The 19,229-nt window shown below is 37.7% G+C and overlaps 1 protein-coding gene across 1 annotated transcript in view; it reads right to left on the bottom strand.

The window, feature by feature from the left end:
• The window catches only part of Tdc2 (Tyrosine decarboxylase 2), a 412,627-nt gene that overhangs the window by 216,298 nt on the left and 177,100 nt on the right, over positions 1 to 19,229 (bottom strand). Inside the window, exon 4 of the mRNA XM_090383012.1 lies at positions 11,916 to 11,967. Within this exon, the coding sequence (XP_090239138.1) occupies positions 11,916 to 11,967 (52 nt within the window). The remainder of the gene's footprint in view (positions 1 to 11,915; positions 11,968 to 19,229) is intronic.

Below are 19,229 nucleotides of genomic sequence, written 5' to 3'. Positions count from 1 at the left end.
GCACTAGTCTCATCAGTTCATCTGACATCAGATTAGTTCTAAATATAGAACAATATCTTAGTTGGTATAAAAAACATTAGCTACTATGATTACTTCTCCGAATGGTTCCCATTTAGAATTTGCAGTTGGTAACATTATCAGTTGGTCCCAATGAAAGGAATTGTCTAAGGTCACTGTAGTTGTCTTTATAAAAGACAAATCATTCCATTTTATAACTACCTTCAACAGTAGTTATATTAAGTTGATCCCATATCAATATTATGATCACTACCACCTAGTAGTTCCTTTACCTGGATATTTTTAATGCAGGAAGAGTCACTGAGGAGTGACTCTTCATGCATTACACTAAGTAAATTTAATTACTATGAAAAGAGATGAAGTAAATGCAACAAGATAACTAGAAGTGAGGACTACATACTTTTTTTGGAATTTGCTGGATATCAGAAAATTTCCATATAAAAAAAAAAAAGGAGACAATTGAATAGACAATAAAAAGTGACAAAATTAACCATGAAGCACAAAGTTCAAGAAAAAGTAGAGAAATGACAACAGGATCCGAGGACTTGGTGACAGCAAGAGTGCTGTTCTAGCTTCATCTGTCTTCTTGCTGGAAGACAAAGGGCAATAAATGTAATATCTTCAAGTGTGGTAGGAGGAGGGTTGGATTTACAAAGAAGATTATTAATGGGAAAATTAGAAGAAATGCAATGTGCTCAAGAGACAGAAGTGGATGTACAAATGAACAGAAGTTGCAGCTCATAAGCTGATAGTTTCAGCAAGAAACCAGAAGGCAGACTACCATTTAGATAAGCAAGTTTACTATTCTTTGCTTTCCCCCCCCCCCCCTCTAAAATTATCAATACATGCTTTTATAAGTTGATAAATACTTCAATACATTTAATCTCAAAGAAAGAAAATATGAATCAAATAGAAATAATGAATAAAAAAAAACTTCCCACCTGGATTAGTGGGAAGGTTTGTCTATATTTTGTTAAAATAAGTGCTTCATGAAAACATCAAGCACCCCCTTCTCCCCCAAAAAAAAACCAAGTGAGGGCACACGCCTACACTTGGGGAAGCTCTGCTATAATGCTTATCCTGAACAGCCTTAGAAGACCCTTGCAGAAGACCATAGTTTATATAAAGGATGAGAGTTTAGATGGAATAGAAACAAACAGCATGGTTTCAAGCTGTCTGTTTTAATTGCAGTCTCCAGGGTTTCTCCTATATGCCACTGAAGCATTTGAAAAGGCATAAAGCAAAGGCCGGCAAGTGTACGTACGTAGGTACATAAGTATGTGTGTTGTTATGTTAACTGTTGAATGCCGGCCCCTGGTGACTTCACAGGCAGGGGGCAAAGGAAACCTGGTCCCCTGACTCCCAACTATGGCCATGAGGAGGTGCACCAGAGGATAGAATCTAGGTGGTGACATGTAGGGGGGAGAAGAGTTCAGAAAATTCTGAAAACTCCAATAAGAATAGAAGCAGGAAAATAGCTTGAGAAGTATGGGAAATAAGAAGGGAAGGAAATTGATAAAAAGAAGGGGATAAAGAAAGAGGCATCCCCTTGAAGATGAACAGAGAAGATCAAAAGTAAACTAAAAGAAGAGACTGAATAAGAAGAACATACTCCAAGATTTAGGAGTAGAACAACCCATAAATTTTCAGTTAAGGCTAGTATTTAACTGCAACAATAACACTAGTTTACAAATTTAAGTTTGTTCACCGGGATTTGAATTTCAATAGGTCCTACTGCCGAAATATGTTGCTGTGATTTCAAATATGACTTAGATTTTTTTTTCTATCACATCCAGATACATCACAATTTAAGATATAAAAAAAGTATTGTTTTTTAAGAAAATATAACTTTATTGTATTTACTAATGACAAATTGATAGGATTACATTTTCATATATCAAAAAATGCATAAATACTAACAAGTATTAATCAAAATTCTGAAACTTTCATTAATCAGACCTTCGTCTCTTTGTTGGAAAAAGAACGTTTAATCATTTTTCTTTTATGTACAGTGTCAGGTTTCTTTCTTTTTAAACACCAGCAGTAGTCAGCCATCATGCTTGTATTCCACCTTCCCTGGTACCTCTGCTCAATTTCCTTTATGTCCTGATGGAATCTCTCCCCTTGTTCTTCTTTCATCTGTGCAAGATTTTCAGGGGGGAAAAAATCAAGATGGGCATGCAAAAAAGCGAATTTTGATGCTCATATTGCAACTAACTTGTGAAGCTTTGAGCATATTTTGAACAATTTTCTCATAATCCTGTGATTTATGATTTCCTAGAAAGTTTTCCATTACACTTTTAAAAGCAATCCAGACTTCCCTTTCAACGTCAGTCATAGTAGTTCCAAACTGACCGTCTAAAACTAATTTTCTAATTTGGGGACAAATGAAGATACCCTCCTTAAGTTTTGCGTCAGATAAAGCAGTTGCCACCCTTATTCAATGCTTTAACAAATTGCTTCATTAGGCCTAACTTGATATGCAGTGGAGGTAAAAATATTTTATCTGGCTTCAAACTTTCGTGCACAATATTTTTTGACTCCAGTATAAGACTGTGCCTCCAAGGCACATTGCTTCTTTGTCCAATACAGTGCTTTAGCTCTGCTATCCCATTCACAAATAAAGCATAGCATTTTAGTGTACCCACCCTGTTGCCCCAACAACATACATAACACTTTTAAGTCTCCACATAGTTGCCATTCATGATCTTGATATTTAATTTTCTCCAGAAGCAACTTTAGATTGTCATAAGTTTCTTTTAAGTAGACTGAAAGTGCAACTGGCACAGATGTGTACTTATAAAATAAATAAATTTTCTGTTTATACTCCAGCACGACAACCAAGTCAGTAGAGTTTACAATAAATCGTCAATACAAATATTTATCGTATTTAGTAGTCACGGGTTTGAACCCCGGTCCACTCAAGGAACGCGTGCTATGCACTCTCACTCCTGACCACTGGGCTACATCAGGCCTTCTCCATTGCACAAGAGAACACCTTTTAAACTAGTTTTAGAAGAGCCTATAAATAGTCTCCATTCACTAGGAACATATGATGGAGCTCCTAAGGCACTTATGAAACCAACGATATCACTGCAATATATGAGAGGACCTTCTTGTGAAAAATACTGTATAAACTTCCTTTCACGATTTCTGTACCAGGAAAATGTACCTGGAGCAAGTAAGTTCTTCGCTTGAAGTCTGAATCCCAAAATTTCAGCAGCATACTTTGGAAGATGTAAGTCCCTTACTAAATCATTCAGTTCGACTTGCATGAATTGCTGTGGCATTAAAATATTTTCTGGTTGATAACATCCCTCTTCACTAACCTCTTTAGCTTCTGCTTCAGTGGAAGAAGATGTGGACTACAAGGTTTCAGATGGAGGTTTTACAGGCAGATCAAGTCCATGTGGAACCAGTCTTATGGCTAATGGTAGATCTGGATATTTGATGTCCTTTTTATTTTTTGAATTGTAACTTTTAATGTCACATACACAAAAGTAACATTCAGCATGGCTTACTGGCTCACGCACACACCATAGGAATAGAAAATGGCAAGCACACCTTTTTTCCTTGACTCCATTTTCTAAGATGTTTGACACATGTATGGCATACTTTATGCAGTGCCCACAATTTATCCTGATCATCTAGTTTTATGTCAAAGTATGCATAATGCGATTTTTTTACAAAATCGGTAATATTTTAGCTCTGCTTTACAGGAACAAAACAACCACATATATAACAAAATATGGCGGGCCTCTTTATACACTTTCTAGTTGCCATACTAAAATAAAACTAACACACAATGAGAGTTCACAACGATTTTTACAGGCATACTGTGACCGCATAAGGGATGTGCCACTTATATAGGCTCTGTGGTTGAGTGGACTGTACAAACAAGTGAATGCACGCTCAGACAAGTTTAACCCATAATTACACACAGGAGTCTCCCAGACTCCACTCGGAAAATAAAATTCTGGGAATCACAGATGGGCTGGAAGAGCGGGGGTGGGGCCATCTATCTTCCTGGGTCAAGGTCTGCTACCTTGCAGTATGTGTAGTTAATTAAACATGCACAATCTGTTGTATTTGAGACAAATATTTAATATTGATTACAAATATAGGGGTATAAAACTTGTAAACCATTGCAGAAACTATAGTTATGTACACATTTGCATATAATACCTAAGTAATATTGTGTTAATGAATTGTGAAAAATCTTTACGTGACAAACAAACAGACTTCAGTTTAGTAATCAGTAAACATGCATAAATAACTGCCACATACTTTTACTCAAACCCCAGATACACTGTAAACATTAATTATAATAAATTAACAATACACCCAGAATTAAAGAACATAAAATCCAAGATAATCATTTACATCAATTTTACAATGTCCCAGAAGTATGCAATTATATATAATTTTTTTACAAAATGCCCCAAACCAGGAACAACTTTGCCTGGAGCAACAACAAGCCGCCTTATCAAACTTGTTACCTTGAAAATAATTCCTTAACCTGCCCCACCAGGCAGGAATACCAAAACTAGAGTCCTAAAACAAATTAGATCATCCTTAAACCTTCAAAACAGCATCCTGCAGGAACCATAGCAGAATGCAGCACTCAAGAGCCCAATCTCAATGAAGTGATCATGAGAAAAAACATCTCTATGAAAATTCAAAACAATGATTCACTAAATTTTACAACTTAATTTAACCAAGCAACTTCACGAAAAAAAACCAGCACTCTAACCAAACAAAAATGGAATAGAAATAACAAATCTTATCAATTTGCATTCTTGTATCTTGTGATTTATTTATTTATTTGAAACAAGATGAGGCTGAGAGTAGCCATGTGACAGATGTAGAGAAGTAGCTACCGAAGAGTGTACATTAGTAAATAAATTTGATGAATTTGAAGTGCTGGTTAAAACTTCCGAGGAAGATATTGTTTGGATATCAGAGACATGGTGCCACTCAGATATGAGATGCAGAATTGAAATTTGGGGAGTACAATGTGTAAAGAAAGGATAGACAGGGAGGAGGGGTTATGCTGTTAATTAAGAAACAAAATCTAAGGAAGCGCATCCAGTTGACATAGATGGACAATGCAATGTTGAGTCAGTTTGGTGTGACATAAGCACTGGGAAATCAAAAGTGAGGTTAGGAGTTTGTTATAGGCCTAATGACTCTGATAAATACAATGAACAATTATACAGAGAAATATAGAGTGGGCCAGCAAATCAGTGTCTTATAATGGAGGATTTTAACTTCACAGATGTAGACTGGAACTTGTGGGTTGTCATGTGAAACCTAGAAAGGTTTTTTGGATTTATTGGATGATTGTTTTCTACAGCAGCAGCATGTTAGAGAGGCAACAAAAGGTTGTAAAACTCTTGATCTGATTATCAGCAGTGATTATTTGTGCATTAAGAATTTACAGATAAAGGAACCACTAGGTGGCAGTGATCACAATGGGATTTACTTAAAGATGTAACTACTACAAGGGGTAAAGGGAAGGGTTTGTGCTTTTGTAAAGGTGACTAACAGTGGTCTCTGATATTTTTTAGGTTCTATACAGGGGGACCAAATGATGATGTTACCAACAGCAAATTCTAAATGGGAAGCATTCAAGGAAGTAACTTTGGAAGCTACTAGACCTTTTGTTCAAACTAAGAAATACTGCGCTAGGTTTAGGCCGAAATGGATGTCAGATGAACTAATGAGACTGGTGGCAGAGAAGAAAAATGCATGGGATGCACATAAATTGTCAGGCGATACAGAAGCCTATGGTAGATACAAGCTAGTCTGTAATCAAGTCACAAAGGAGGTTAAGGCAAGAGAAGGCAGATTATGAAAAATCCTTGGCAAAAGATACAAAGAAAAGAGGCAAAGACTTCTTTACTTATATAAATTCTAAAAGGCAGGGGATGAATCAGATTGGTCCACTTGATATCAATGGTTTGACTGTAGATGATCATTCTCAGATAGCTGCAGAACTAAATGGTAGTGGAGAATGAAAAAGACCTGGGGGTAATTGTGTAGTCAGATATGAAGTTTTTGGAGCAGTGCAGACAGACTACCAGAGTAGTTCATGGGGTATTGTCAATGATATACAGGAACTTTGCAAGCAGGAATAAGGAGGTGATTATCCCCTTGTAAAAGGAAATGATCAGGCCGCACCTTGAGTACTGCGTACAGGTCTGGAAGCCTCATTTTAGGAAGGATGTAGAGTTGCTAGAACAAATACGGAGAAGGGGAAAAAGACTGGTGAAGGGAACAAAAGGGGTTCTGGAGACTAAGCACCTGCGAGACAATCTGATTGGGGGTGTACAATGCCTTGAATGGATTGAGCAGGCTCAATGCTGATGGGATTCTTCCTCTTGCTCAGATTACAAATCTGAGGGAGCATAGATTCAAACTGAGGAAAGACAGTTATAAAATAGATGTGCGGAAGTTTACCTTTAGCCAGTGGGCAGTTGACTGCTGGCACAAATTCCATCTTTAGTTCGATACTTAGGAGATTAGCTCAATGTGGGCAAAGTTTTTATGGCTCCAGCAAATAGACAAGTTTTTCTTAAATTTTTACCATTTTATTGACGAACTTGGCATATTAATTTATTTTCTAGAAATAGCTTATATTCCTAGTTTATTTTAAACTTAGATAGAGATTTTTTGGTTATTACTTAGTATCAGTAAAACTTGTACTGTTCGAAATTTGCCGCCGTTGTGTAGTATCAATACAGAATAGCATGACATACATCTCGAACTTGATAGCATAAGGCATAATGTAAAACTAGAAAAAGCAATATGTAGCACTGTAGTAGGACTCTGTTAGCTTAGTATTGGATTAGCAATTATTCAATTAAATTTATAAATTCTTTTAATTTTTATTATTAACAAAATTGTATTTAAACGGAAATCATGCCCCAGACTAGAGCAGCAAAGCAACTTGCAGAAATTAGCAAAAGCGCTATGGTTCACAGAAGAACCATAGGGGACGATTCTCTGATGCATTACAATCGAAAAAAAAAAAAAAAAAAAAAAATGTGCAAAATGCGGATCTCTCTCAAACAGGACATGATCTAGCATATTTGTTTGTTTGTTTGTTTGTTATTTGGTTTTTAGGAGCATTAGCAAGTAAGCCCATATTGCTCTGGGGATATGCAGTGGTCATTCCCTGACCTTTCCGCATCCTCTGTATTTGGTGGTCACAGGCTCGAACCTCAGTCTAATCAAGAAGCATTTGCTACGCACTGCTGCTCCTGCCCACCTGGCTACGGAGGCACCTTCATGATCTAGCCATGGAGGATGTCTTTGTGTGCGCTAGTGTAGAGAATGTGAAGAAATTAGGTGCCAACTCAGCATTCTGATGGGCATCTCTGAGAGCTTGAAGATATTAAAGGAGGTGGCAAAGGAAGTAAGTAAACTCTTAGCCATAACTATGAGAGCATCCTTGGACTGGGGGGAAGTCCCCACGGACTGGAGATGTGCAAACGTATCTCCAATTCACAAAGGGAGATCGAAGGGTGGCACGAGTAATTGCAGACATGTTAGTTTGACTTCTGTTCCAGGGAAAATAATGGAGTAACTGGTTAAAGAAGCATTGCAGGATCAGCTAGACAAGACAGCAGTAAAAATTCAGACAAAGCATAGGTCTGTCAAGGGGAAGTCTTGTCTGACCAATTTTTGGATACTATGATGTGGTCACAAAGGAACTGGATGCAAAAGATAATTTTGATATCATATACTTAGATTTCAGGAAAGCTTTTGATACTTGTGCACATGGAAGACTACTGTACAAATTGGAACAGTATGGCATTAAGGGCAAGTTACTACAATGGATAAAAGGGTGGTTGAGTGGGAGAAGACAGTGGTAATTAATGGGTTCTGCTCTACGTGGACTAATGTTATTAGTGGTGTCTCTCATGGTTCATTCTTGAGCCCATTGTTGTTTTGTATATTTATCAATGATATTGATAAAGATTGGTTTGATTTGATAGTTGTTGGCGCATCGGCTTCTGTGGCCATATTGCACCTCCCAAGTTTTTTGCAGTACTTTGATCCAAGCCCGAGGCGGGAATTGAACCCGTGACCTTTGGGTTGCCGGGCAGGTACTTTACCCACTCGGCTAGCCCGGTCGGCATTGATGAAGGTATATCAAGCTTAAAGTCAAAGTTTGCAACTGATACAAAGGTTGGCAGGGTTGTTAATAACAGTAATGATAGTATGCTGATGCAACAGGATCTGGAAAAGTTGGGTAGATGGTAAATTGCAGCTTCTGGAGGCTAGGAAGCTGCAAGGTGATCTGATTAAGGTGTATAAGGCCTTGAATGGATTGAGCAGGATCAATGCTGATGGGATTTTTCTTCTTTGCTCAGATTACAAACCTGAAGGGGCATAGATTCAAACTGAGGAAAGACAGTTGTAGAATAGATGTGCAGATGTTTGCCTTTAGCCAGTGGATAGTTGATTGCTGGAACAAACTTCTATATGGTGTTGTGGAAGTTGATAGCTTAAATAAATTGAAGGCAGAGCTAGACAAACATTTGGAATGAATGGATCAGCGAAATGGGAAGTTTTTATTTATTTTTTGGCTGATGCTGTATAAGCTTGCTTACTTGCATCATGTGCAAGTAAGCAAGCTTATACAACTAATGCTAAATGCTAATCTTAGGTACCTAGAGGACAATTAACACTAACTACATACTTTGAATGGTTGTTGATGAAAAAAAGACAAGGTGTGTGTGTGTGTGTATATATATATATATATATATATATATATGATTAGGAATATTTTGTATTAGTTGGTAAAAAGAGAAGTCAACATTAAAATCACAAAAAAAAAAAAAAGTGTTTTTTTTTTTTTTTTTTGAACCAAACCCCACAAATAGGACTCATACTAAGCTGCAACTGCTCTTCTATCAAAATAGCTGTTCTCAAATCATAAAAAACAGTGCTCCCTACATCTATAAAGGAAATCTTTACAACAGAAGCTGTCAGGATTCTTGCATGTTATCAATAAAATAACATTTAAAACTATCAGTCAGAACATTCAACCAACCTAATCTAAAACTGAACAAATATTTTGCATCCCTTACTATGCATAGCGAGGAAATAGTGAAAGAATCCAGAAAACATGCAGTAAGCACCTATTTTAAGGATCATTCTCCCTGAAGCAGAGAATTCAACAACCTGCTAGAAATGCTGATAACCCTACAGATACTCTATTTCCAAGGTAACTTGCAGCTGTGGAAATTTATAATATCAAGGAATCATATTGGCATCTCTTTTAGACTGAAGTAACAGAAAGACACGGTACAGAAGGATGGAAAAGTTGGATGCAGCATTCCATGCTTTTCGATGTGGGGATACATGAAAATTTAGCAACACTTCAGTACAATTCATGGACCAATAAGACAGGAAGAAAGTTAAAGCATTCTACATCAAAGGTGAAACACAAACCAACTCAAAAGAGAAATTAAGAAATCTTGTTCAACCAGCAATATTATAACATTTTCAAGAGTACAGCTGAAGAGGATCTTGGAAAGAAGGGCCAAGTGATCAGGAGCAAGAATACAGTACACGCTCATTAAGTAGACAGAGTACAAGTCCCTGACTGCTAAATATGGTAAATCTGCCAACCTGTACTGGACTAGTGTGGCAGATTATGGTCCACATCCCTCAATGTGAATTTTTGAGGAGGCTTCCATCCTGCAGTGGATTGATAATGGCTGCTGCTTACTTACTCACTTACTTGGAAAGTAGGACAACCTACATACAGCAAGTCTTCAAACCCACAAGAGAACTACCTCAGATTTTGGAAAACTTAAGTATCAGAGAAGTTCCTAACAGCAGCAAATATTTCCTAAGAAGCTCCAGCAACAATTAGAAAGATTAAAATTAAGTTATTGTTGTATAACACTAATATTAATGGTGGAAAAATGATGCCAAGAAGCAAGCTTATACAGCATTCACCATGAAAAAAAAATTAAAAGATTAATTTAAAAATTGACCCACTTTGTTTTCCCATCCATTTTAATAAATTGTCCAATCATTTTTTAAAATTATTCAATCTACCCACTTCTACAATGCCAAGTGGAAGTTTATTCCAATGATCAATTACTCTCTGGCTGAAGGCAAAATTTTGCTCATCTATTTTGCACATCCTGCAACCATCCTTTTCCAACTTAAATTTATATTCTCCAGTCACAATGTTATCAACATTTAGTTGATTCACCACATTCAACTAGTGGGATCACCCTTTAGCATTCCTTACTTTATGACAACCAACTAACGTAATACTATAAAATAATTAGGTTTCATCCCCAATTTAATTTACAGTTTATCATTTAATTTCCACATTGTATGAAAGAATGTGAGATGATTTTTAAGAAACCATACACTTGACTCCATGTCCTTAAATTACACTTTTAAACAGTTTACTGAATTGCTTGAAGTAGAAATCAGATTAGACTTAAACCTGTTTCCTACCAAAAGATCCAATACAAATGATATTGGATTATTGTCAATATCTCGGATTTAACTTCCTGTATCTATTATCAAAAAAAAAAAAAAGTTCAGCAGAAAACAGGTCTCCTCCAAGCAAAAACTTGAAGTTCTTTTTGGTGAAATATTCCCCTGACTTATCTCTCTTTGCCTTGAACAGTACATAAAGGAATCCTAGGCATAACCAGTGTTACTTCACAATAAAAAAAAAAAAATAAAATAATTAGTCCAAATCTGGATGATCCATGCCACCAAATCCAGTTCACTTTCAACATACATACAATTATACAATTCATTTTCAATCTCTAAACACTCATGCACTTGCTCCATGCACAACTTTTTCACTGCTCTATCACATAGGCTAGTGCCACACACTACTCTAATTACTACATCACAATATAAAATACATAATAACAAGTAAAATATAAACAGCGATTTTATTCTGCATACTGTCATATTTCAGTAGTAATAAGAATCACTTTTGAATATGTAACACAATCCAGAAATGTTTCTGGACATAATTGCTGACCACTGCACTGACCACAAAACTGTTCTGGGATATAGTCAAAACAAGTAACAAATCACAGAACTTTTCTGAACGTAACAGTGAAGCAGCTAAGTGAGACAAATGAACTTGCTTATGCCGTTCTCTGTGCAATGACTTCTGGCACAAGGAGAGCACATCCTGTTTCTTCCTCCCTCCATATTCTTCAGAGTTAGCTTCCTATGATTGCTTTTCCTTTTCTAACAAAATATTTATACTGAAAGGAAAGAGATTTAACCATATTTTGGAAATTAACAAAAACTGAAAGAGAAAACGGCGAGATAAAGAAACAACAGTTTCATAAATATTTTCATCAATGGCAGAATTACTGGACAAGTAATATCACCATGCAAGGCACTATTTCAAAAAGAATGCCATGGTATAGATAGTAAAGTAAATTTTTATTATTTCAAATTATACTCACTAAAAATTTCATAACAACAAAACCGGTAGAAGTCAAAAAGGTGCAACTTCTTTTTGACTTCTCACTGGAAATACCACAGCTAAAACTGTACTCGGCACACCTATTTATGAAATAAATGTAGGAAAACAAATTTATTAGTGTATTAGCAGAGTACAAATACATAGAACAAATAAGACTCGCTTCATATTTCTCATTATAAACAAAAAATCTGAGCTCTGCAGGAGGGGAATTCAGATTACTATCTGAATTCCCCTCCTGTAGAGCTCAGAAAATTACTGTAAATTACAGTGTAGTAATTTACAGTAATTTTCAGTATAATGAACGTGCCTTATTTTAACCAAGAATTTTGTCATATGAGCATATTCGACAATTGTGCTTAACAATAAAGAAAAAATAATAAAAAAATAATAAAAAACTTACCTAGCCAATCCAAAACAATGGTCTCTAGTTCTGTACATGCAGGACTTGCAGCCTAAAAAATTAAACAGTGTAAATATTGACTTCAACATAAATTGTTAATTAAATGCCAATTTTATATACAGAGTGGTCATAAAGTTCCCATAGTCTGATGCCTCTTCTGACCTCTGGAATTTAATTTGCATTTCGAAAATATTACATGACAGCATAAAACATCACTGAAGAAGAATAGAAGGAATCTATTTTGTAGAGATGATATTCATTTGACCAAATGTAGTGCAAGGATTTTCCCCAGTATCACTAAGGATAACTTAATGGTTCAGGGAAACTGCAAGTTAGGAGAGAGAAAAGGTAAAAAAAAAAAAAAAAAGTAAAGTGCAGCCATTATCAACCCACTGCAGGATGGAAGCCTCCTCAACAATTCATGCTGAGGGAAATGGACCATAATCTGCCATGCTGGTCCAGTGCAGGTTGGTAGATCGACCGTATTCAGCAGTCAGGGGCTTGAACCCCGGTCTACTCAAAGAGCGTGTGTTACTGCACTCCCGCTCCTGCCCACTCGGCTACGGATCTAAGTAATATAGATAAAGGTAATATAGATCTTCATTTATCTGATGATATATTGTTCAAAGTAAAGTAATGCTTGAAACTCACCTCAAGAATTCCTGTTTGTTGCTGCAACAGCTGACGCTAGCAAGATATTCTTAATATAACAATATATCAATGTTTCAAATGAGTTATGAGATAAAGCTATGGTAACAAGCCTAAATAACTTTAAGGGATGTGTCAGGGTAGTAAACTACAGAAGAATACTTAGTCTGAACTTCATCTACAATAATATCAGGAGTGTTGTCAATAAAATGGCTGAATTTGAACTCCTGATTGATAACCTAATGCTGACATAATAGGACTCTGTTGACTCTGTATTTCACTGCATAAGTTAGGAGAGTAGTAATTTTCTCTTAAGATGAAGAGGTCTAGTTCACTTTTAAGTAAGAGCTTTGAACAGCAGATGCCTGGAACACTCCAAGAGCAGTCTGCAAGGCACAATAATGAAATGGATTAAGCCACTCATGGGCACTCTTTATAGGAGAATCGTATACAGGGTGCATTGTAATCCACTTGAGATTTAATAAGTGTATAGAACAAGCAAAGTAGGGTGTATCTATCAGCATCTCATGTCATAGCTGATATTACTTTAAGGATATTTATCTTTTTCTGGCAGACAGTTCAGATTTTTATTATATGCTTCAGATAAGCTGAGCTTACAGTCTAGAGTTAGACCTAAGAAACAGGATAAGTTCTAAATTGTAATTCAGATTCAAGATGTAACTTGCATTTTTTACAAAAATTTACTGCAATAGTTGTGTCATTTGATACAGTTCATGTTTTTGGACTGGCAAGAAATAGTAAAGTCATCAGCATATAGGTAGATTTCAATTAGTAGCATGAATGACTTTTGTCATTTGGTTTGTTCTGATGGCAAAAAAGTGTAGTACTGAGAACAGAGCCCTTTGAGACTCCTTGGTTGAAAGATTGGGAGAGGAAATTTTGATAATGAACCTGAAAGCTAATGGATGGTAGGAAGCTCTGTATTAAAAGTGGCAAATCCTTGAAGGCCGAGTATGTGCAGATCTCAAAGAACACCAAAACACCAAATGGTGTCAAACGCCATTTGGATAGAGAGACATACCAATACCAGGTGTTCATTTTTAATGAAGGCATTGAGGATGTTTGCCTCAACTTATGGAAACAAGAATTTTTGAGGGGTAGAAGATAAAAGTGATTATCAATGAACATTGCTCTTCATGGATTAATGTTATTAGATAAGACCCTCAGTTTTCAACTCTGGACATATTGTTGTTTTCTATATTTATTAATGAGGTTGATGAAGACATACCAGGTTTAATGTCCAAAGCTGCAGATAATACAAAGGTTCACAAGATAGTTAAAGCCAGTACTGACTGTATGCTACTGAAACAGATCTAGAAAAATTAGATAGATGGGCTGAGAAATGGCAATTGAAGTTTAACATTGACAAATTAAAAATATTGCATGTGGGCAAAACTAACCACAGAGTAGTGTATGAACTGCGTGGTACTACACTCAAGGTAGTAGAGAGAGAAAGACCCAGCGGTAATTGTGCAGTCGGAATTGAAGTTCTCTGAGCAGTCCTGTATGTCATTGACAAAACTCCATGAGCTGCCAGGACAGCTCATGGACTTTTATCAACGACATACAGGGATTTTTCTGGCAAGGATAAGAAGGTGATGTTTCCATTGTATAAGGTAATGGTCAGACCACATCTTTAGTACTGCACAGAAATCTGGACACCTCATTTTAGGAAGGATGAACAGCTGCTAATGGGTACAAAGAAGGGGAACAGAAGAATGCACTTAACAAGAAAGGCTTCAGTTCTGCAAATTGCAACATCTGGAGACTAGGCTTGGCAAGGCAGACTGGCATTAGGACTTTCCAGGAAAACATCAGTGGGCCAGAGACCAGTGCGATTTGGCCATAAACATTAGTAGGAGGCTGCTACAAGTTTTCCCAAGGTAAGAGTTTTGACAGCATCCGCATCTGCTGCAAAGTGTTCTCTCATTAAGATGTTAAGCATTAGGATTAGTAGAAGCATATGATGCAAGAAAGCAAGCTTATTTAGCATCAGCAAAAAAAAAAAAAAAAAAAACTTTGTTTTACCCATCCATTTACTCCAAAAGTTTGTCTAGTCTAGCTTTGAATTTATTTAAGCTGTCAAACTTCCACAATGACAAATGCAAGTTTGCTCCAGCAATCAACCACACACTGACTAAAGGCAAATTTCTGAAGATTATTCTACAACCATCTTTCCTCAATTTCAATCAGCATTAGCATGGGCACATGATACAAGAAAGCAAGCTTATATAGCATCAGCCAAAGGGGGGGGGGACATATCCCTTCTCATTTCACCCATCCACTTGCTCCAAATGTTTGTCTAGTTCTGCCTTGAATTGTTTAAGCTATCAACTTCTACGACAGATGGAAGTTTGTTCCAGCAACCAACCACCCACTACTAAAGGCAAACTTCTGCACATCTATCCTACAACTGTCTTTCCTCAATTTGAATTTATGCCTTCTCAGGCAATTATTCTAAGCAAGAGGAAGAATCCCATCAGCATTGATCATGCTCAAACCATTCAAGTTTTATACACCTCAATCAGATCAACTTGCAGGTGTCTAGTCTCCAAACACTGTAAACTTAAGCCTTTCTTCATAAGAGCAAACCTTTGTTCCATTCACTAATCTTGTTGCCCTTCTCTGTACTTGTTCCAACAGCTCCACATCCTTCTAAAAAAATTAGGCCTCCAGTTTTTGTTTGTTTGAGTGTGGGCTTTACGGCGCAAGAGCAACATGGCCATAATGCGCTTAACTCTGGTAAAGTTTAGTGCTTTTTTTTTTTTTTTTTTTTTAATTGCAGTTAACGTTTACAGTGTGTTATACAGTTCTATCTCTTTAAGGAAAGTGAAGATTTTGTCTACATGTGGCGTATCTGCTAAAAGATGGGCAATGCTCGGAGAATTCATTGCTGAAAAAGAGGCAAATAGGGTTTGACACTCATTTTTATAAATCGAGGCAGTCAATGAGTATGTGTTGGACTGTAAGTTGGGCTTTGCAGTTTGTGCAACGTGGTGGATCAGCGGCTGTAAGTAGATAGAGATGTGTCAGGTGTGTGTGACCTATTCGTAATCGGGCTAATACAACTTCTTCATGACGGTTCTCACAAATACTAGACTTCCGTGGTTTGAGATCTTTTTTAATGCCGAGTAATTTGTTATTGGCCTGACTCTGCCAGATGCGTTGCCATTGTTCCATACATTGTTTCTTTATAATGTACTTGTAGTCAGATGCAGGTGTAGTAAAGGCTTGGGCTATAGGGTCGGTAGCAGTTTTGGCAGCTATGTCGGCCTGTTCATTTCCAGAAATTCCAGCATGACCAGGGATCCAACATAACAGAACTTAGTCAGAGTATTCCAGATTTGTATAAGCAGGGAGTTATCATTCTTTGGGTTTTGTTGTATAGTTTGGATAGCACTAATGGAGTCTGTATATACAACACTGTGCAATATGGTTTTTGAGAATGCATAGTTTAAGGCTATGTGGATAGCACAAAGTTCTGCAGTATAGCTGCTACATTCTGCAGGGAGTTTCTTGGATATAGTTGTGTTGGGAAATACTGCTGCTGCGCCAACATGATTGTTAGTTTTAGACCCGTCTGTGTTAGTTAGTTAGTTAGTTAGTTATTTTGGTTTTTAGGAGCATTAGCAACTAAGGCCATATTGCTCCGTCAATATGCGGTGGTCATTCCCTGACCTTTCCGCATCCTCCGTATTTGGTGGTGACGGGCTCGAACCCCGGTCTAATCAAGAAGCGTGTGATATGCACTGCTGCTCCTTCCCACCTGGCTACGGAGGCGCCTACCCGTCTGTGTAAATTGGTGTGTACTGGCCATGCTGGGTTCTCAGTGCGGCATACATTTGCAGTATGTTCTGTTGGGATAAGGTGTGTTTTCCCCAGGCTGTCAATGAAAAGTCACACGGTGGTATATAGTATGTCCAAGGTGGGACTGTATGAGAGGCAGTGGGCTGTATCTTACTAAAGTCGATTTGCCAACCGGCCTGCAATGAGCAAAGACGTATCCCAGTTGGTGGATTTATTGATGGATAGGCTCGGTATAGGTTTATCCATTTAGGGGAGAAAAGTCCGTTCCAAGTGGGATGGTTTGGATGCCCTTTGAGTTTTACTGCATATTGTAATAGAAGCATTTGTCTGCGTAGCTGCAGGGAGGTTTCATGTGCTTCAGCATATAGGCTATGGACAGGTGATGTTCGGTATGCCCCCAGTGCAAGACGTAGAGCACTGTGGTGTACAGGATCAAGCCAGCGTAAAGCACTTTGTCTAGCAGAGCTATAAACTACAGAACCATAGTCTAGACGTGAACGTATTAGCGCATGGTACAACTGTAACAGTGTGTATCGGTCAGCTCCCCATGTTGTGCCTGATAGAACTCTTAAGATATTTAGCTTTTTAAGACAGGTGATCCTGAGTGTTTTTATATGTTCCAGGAAGGTGAGCTTTTGGTCAAGTATCACACCAAGAAAGCGGACACTAGGGACAACTGGTATGATTTGATTTTCTAGTCGAAGTTCTGGGTGTGGGTGTAGGTTACGCTTCCTGCAAAAGTGTATACCGACAGTCTTTTGGTTTGACAGGCGAAAACCATTGTTTTGGGCCCATTTTGCTATTTTGTTGATTGCACATTGCAGCTGTCTCTCTACCATTCGCATATTAGGAGAATGGCAGGCGATACTAAAGTCATCGGCATACAGGGTAGTGGATATTGTTTGTGGCAGGTCCTGTGTTATTGAATTCATTTTTATATTAAAGAGGGTAGCACTTAGCACTGATCCTTGTGGCACTCCTTCCTGTATGAACTTTGAAGATAAGTGGTTGTGAAATCGAACTTGAAATGAGCGGTGTTGTAGGAAGTTTCTTATAAACTGTGGTAGGTGTCCGCGTAATCCCAGATCGTATAGATTTCGCATTATACCGTATCTCCAGGCAGTGTCAAACGCTTTTTCAATGTCAAATAGGACCATCGCAAGATGTTCTTTGCGTACGAAGGCATCACGGATGTTTATTTCTGTCTTAATCAAAAGGTCAAGAGTGGATCTACCTTCACGAAAGCCACACTGCACTGGATTCATAAGGTTATTTCGACCTAGAAACCAGGATAGCCGAGCGTTGATCATTTTTTCCATTACCTTGCATAGACAGCTGGTGAGTGCAATAGGTCGATAATGCTGCGGATTTGAAGAATCTTTTCCAGGTTTTGGAAAAGCCAAAACATAAGCATGCCGCCATTTGTCAGGGAAAGTGTTTTCTTTGAATATTCTATTGAAGAGCAATAATAGTGTCTTGAGTGCAGATTCAGTGAGTTTTGCTATCATTATGTAATGTATTCCATCTGGACCTGCTGCACTAGGTTTAGTGGGGGCTAGAGCATGATGTAATTCTGACATTGTGAAAGGGAGATTGTATGCAGCACTGGATGTTGATTCAAAATTAATTGAGTGTTTTTCAGCTTGTGCTTTGAGTGTCTGGAATTGTGGCGAGTATGATGTCACAGCTGATATTTCCTTGAAAGATCTACCTAGAGCATTTGCAATCTCCTCTGGTTTTGAAATATCAGAGCCATTTACGTTGAGCATGGGACAGTTGACACTTGGATGTTTTACATACATACGCTGTATTTTAGCCCAAATTGTTTGGGTTTTTGTCGTTTTTGTAATTGTGGAAGCGAAACGCCTCCATGCTTCCCTTTTGCTGGTCTGTCTAACTCGTTTTACTTTTGCCCTTGCCCTTTTAAAGCAGATGAGGTTTTCTGTTGTTGGGAACTTTCTGAAGATGTTCCATGCTCTGTTCTTCTCTTTTTTTGCGGCACTACATTCATTATTCCACCACACTTTAGAGCGGGCCGATATTTTAGTGGATCGTTTCGGAATTGCTTTGTCCGCTGCTTGCAGTATTTTGTTAGATATATGTTCTACTGCCAAGTTTATGGGTGTTTGTTGAACTTGTTCTTCTTCTAGTGTAGCTAGCTGCTTGTACATATCCCATTCAGCTTTGGAGAATATCCATTTTGGAATTCGGTAAAAAATGTGGGGAACGCTTGTATCAATGCGGCATATCACAGGGTAATGATCACTGCCCAGTGGGTTGCTGTGAATAGTCCATCCGAACAGAGGGTATATGGTTGCTGAGCATAAAGAGACATCAATAGCAGAGGTAGATCCTGTAGGAAGATGCGTATAAGTGTGAGCTCCATTATTGAGAGTTATCAGATTGTGTTGATCAAGTAATTTTTCGATAGTTTTTCCACGCTTGTCCAGGTTGTGGTTTCCCCATAGCGGATGGTGACTGTTCAGGTCTCCTAGGATACAGTAGGGTTTGGGAAGCTGGATCACTAGTTCTTCTAATTCAGCATAGCTTATGTTTTGGTTGGGTGGTAAGTATAATGAGACTATGGTTAAATCAAAGTTGACATTGATTCGTGCAGCAACTGCTTCAAGATTTGTCTTTAGTGGGATTGCTTTTGAGGGTATCTGGGAGTTGATGATCAGCGCTACTCCTCCATGTGCAACGTTGTTCAGATTGTGGGCAACACGATCTTGCCGATGTATTATGTATTTCTGAAGGGAAACAATTATATTTGGTGTTAGATTGGTTTCTTGTAGACAGAAGGCAATAGGATCATACTGCGAAAGGAGATCTCGGATG

This window comes from Mastigoproctus giganteus, chromosome 10 (genome assembly GCF_048544385.1).
Source record: "Mastigoproctus giganteus isolate SK-2022 chromosome 10, ASM4854438v1, whole genome shotgun sequence".
Classification (NCBI taxonomy): Eukaryota; Metazoa; Arthropoda; class Arachnida; order Uropygi; family Thelyphonidae; genus Mastigoproctus; species Mastigoproctus giganteus.
The sequence above is the reverse complement of the archived record's forward strand: the minus strand, read 5'-3'. Positions and strand labels throughout refer to the sequence as shown.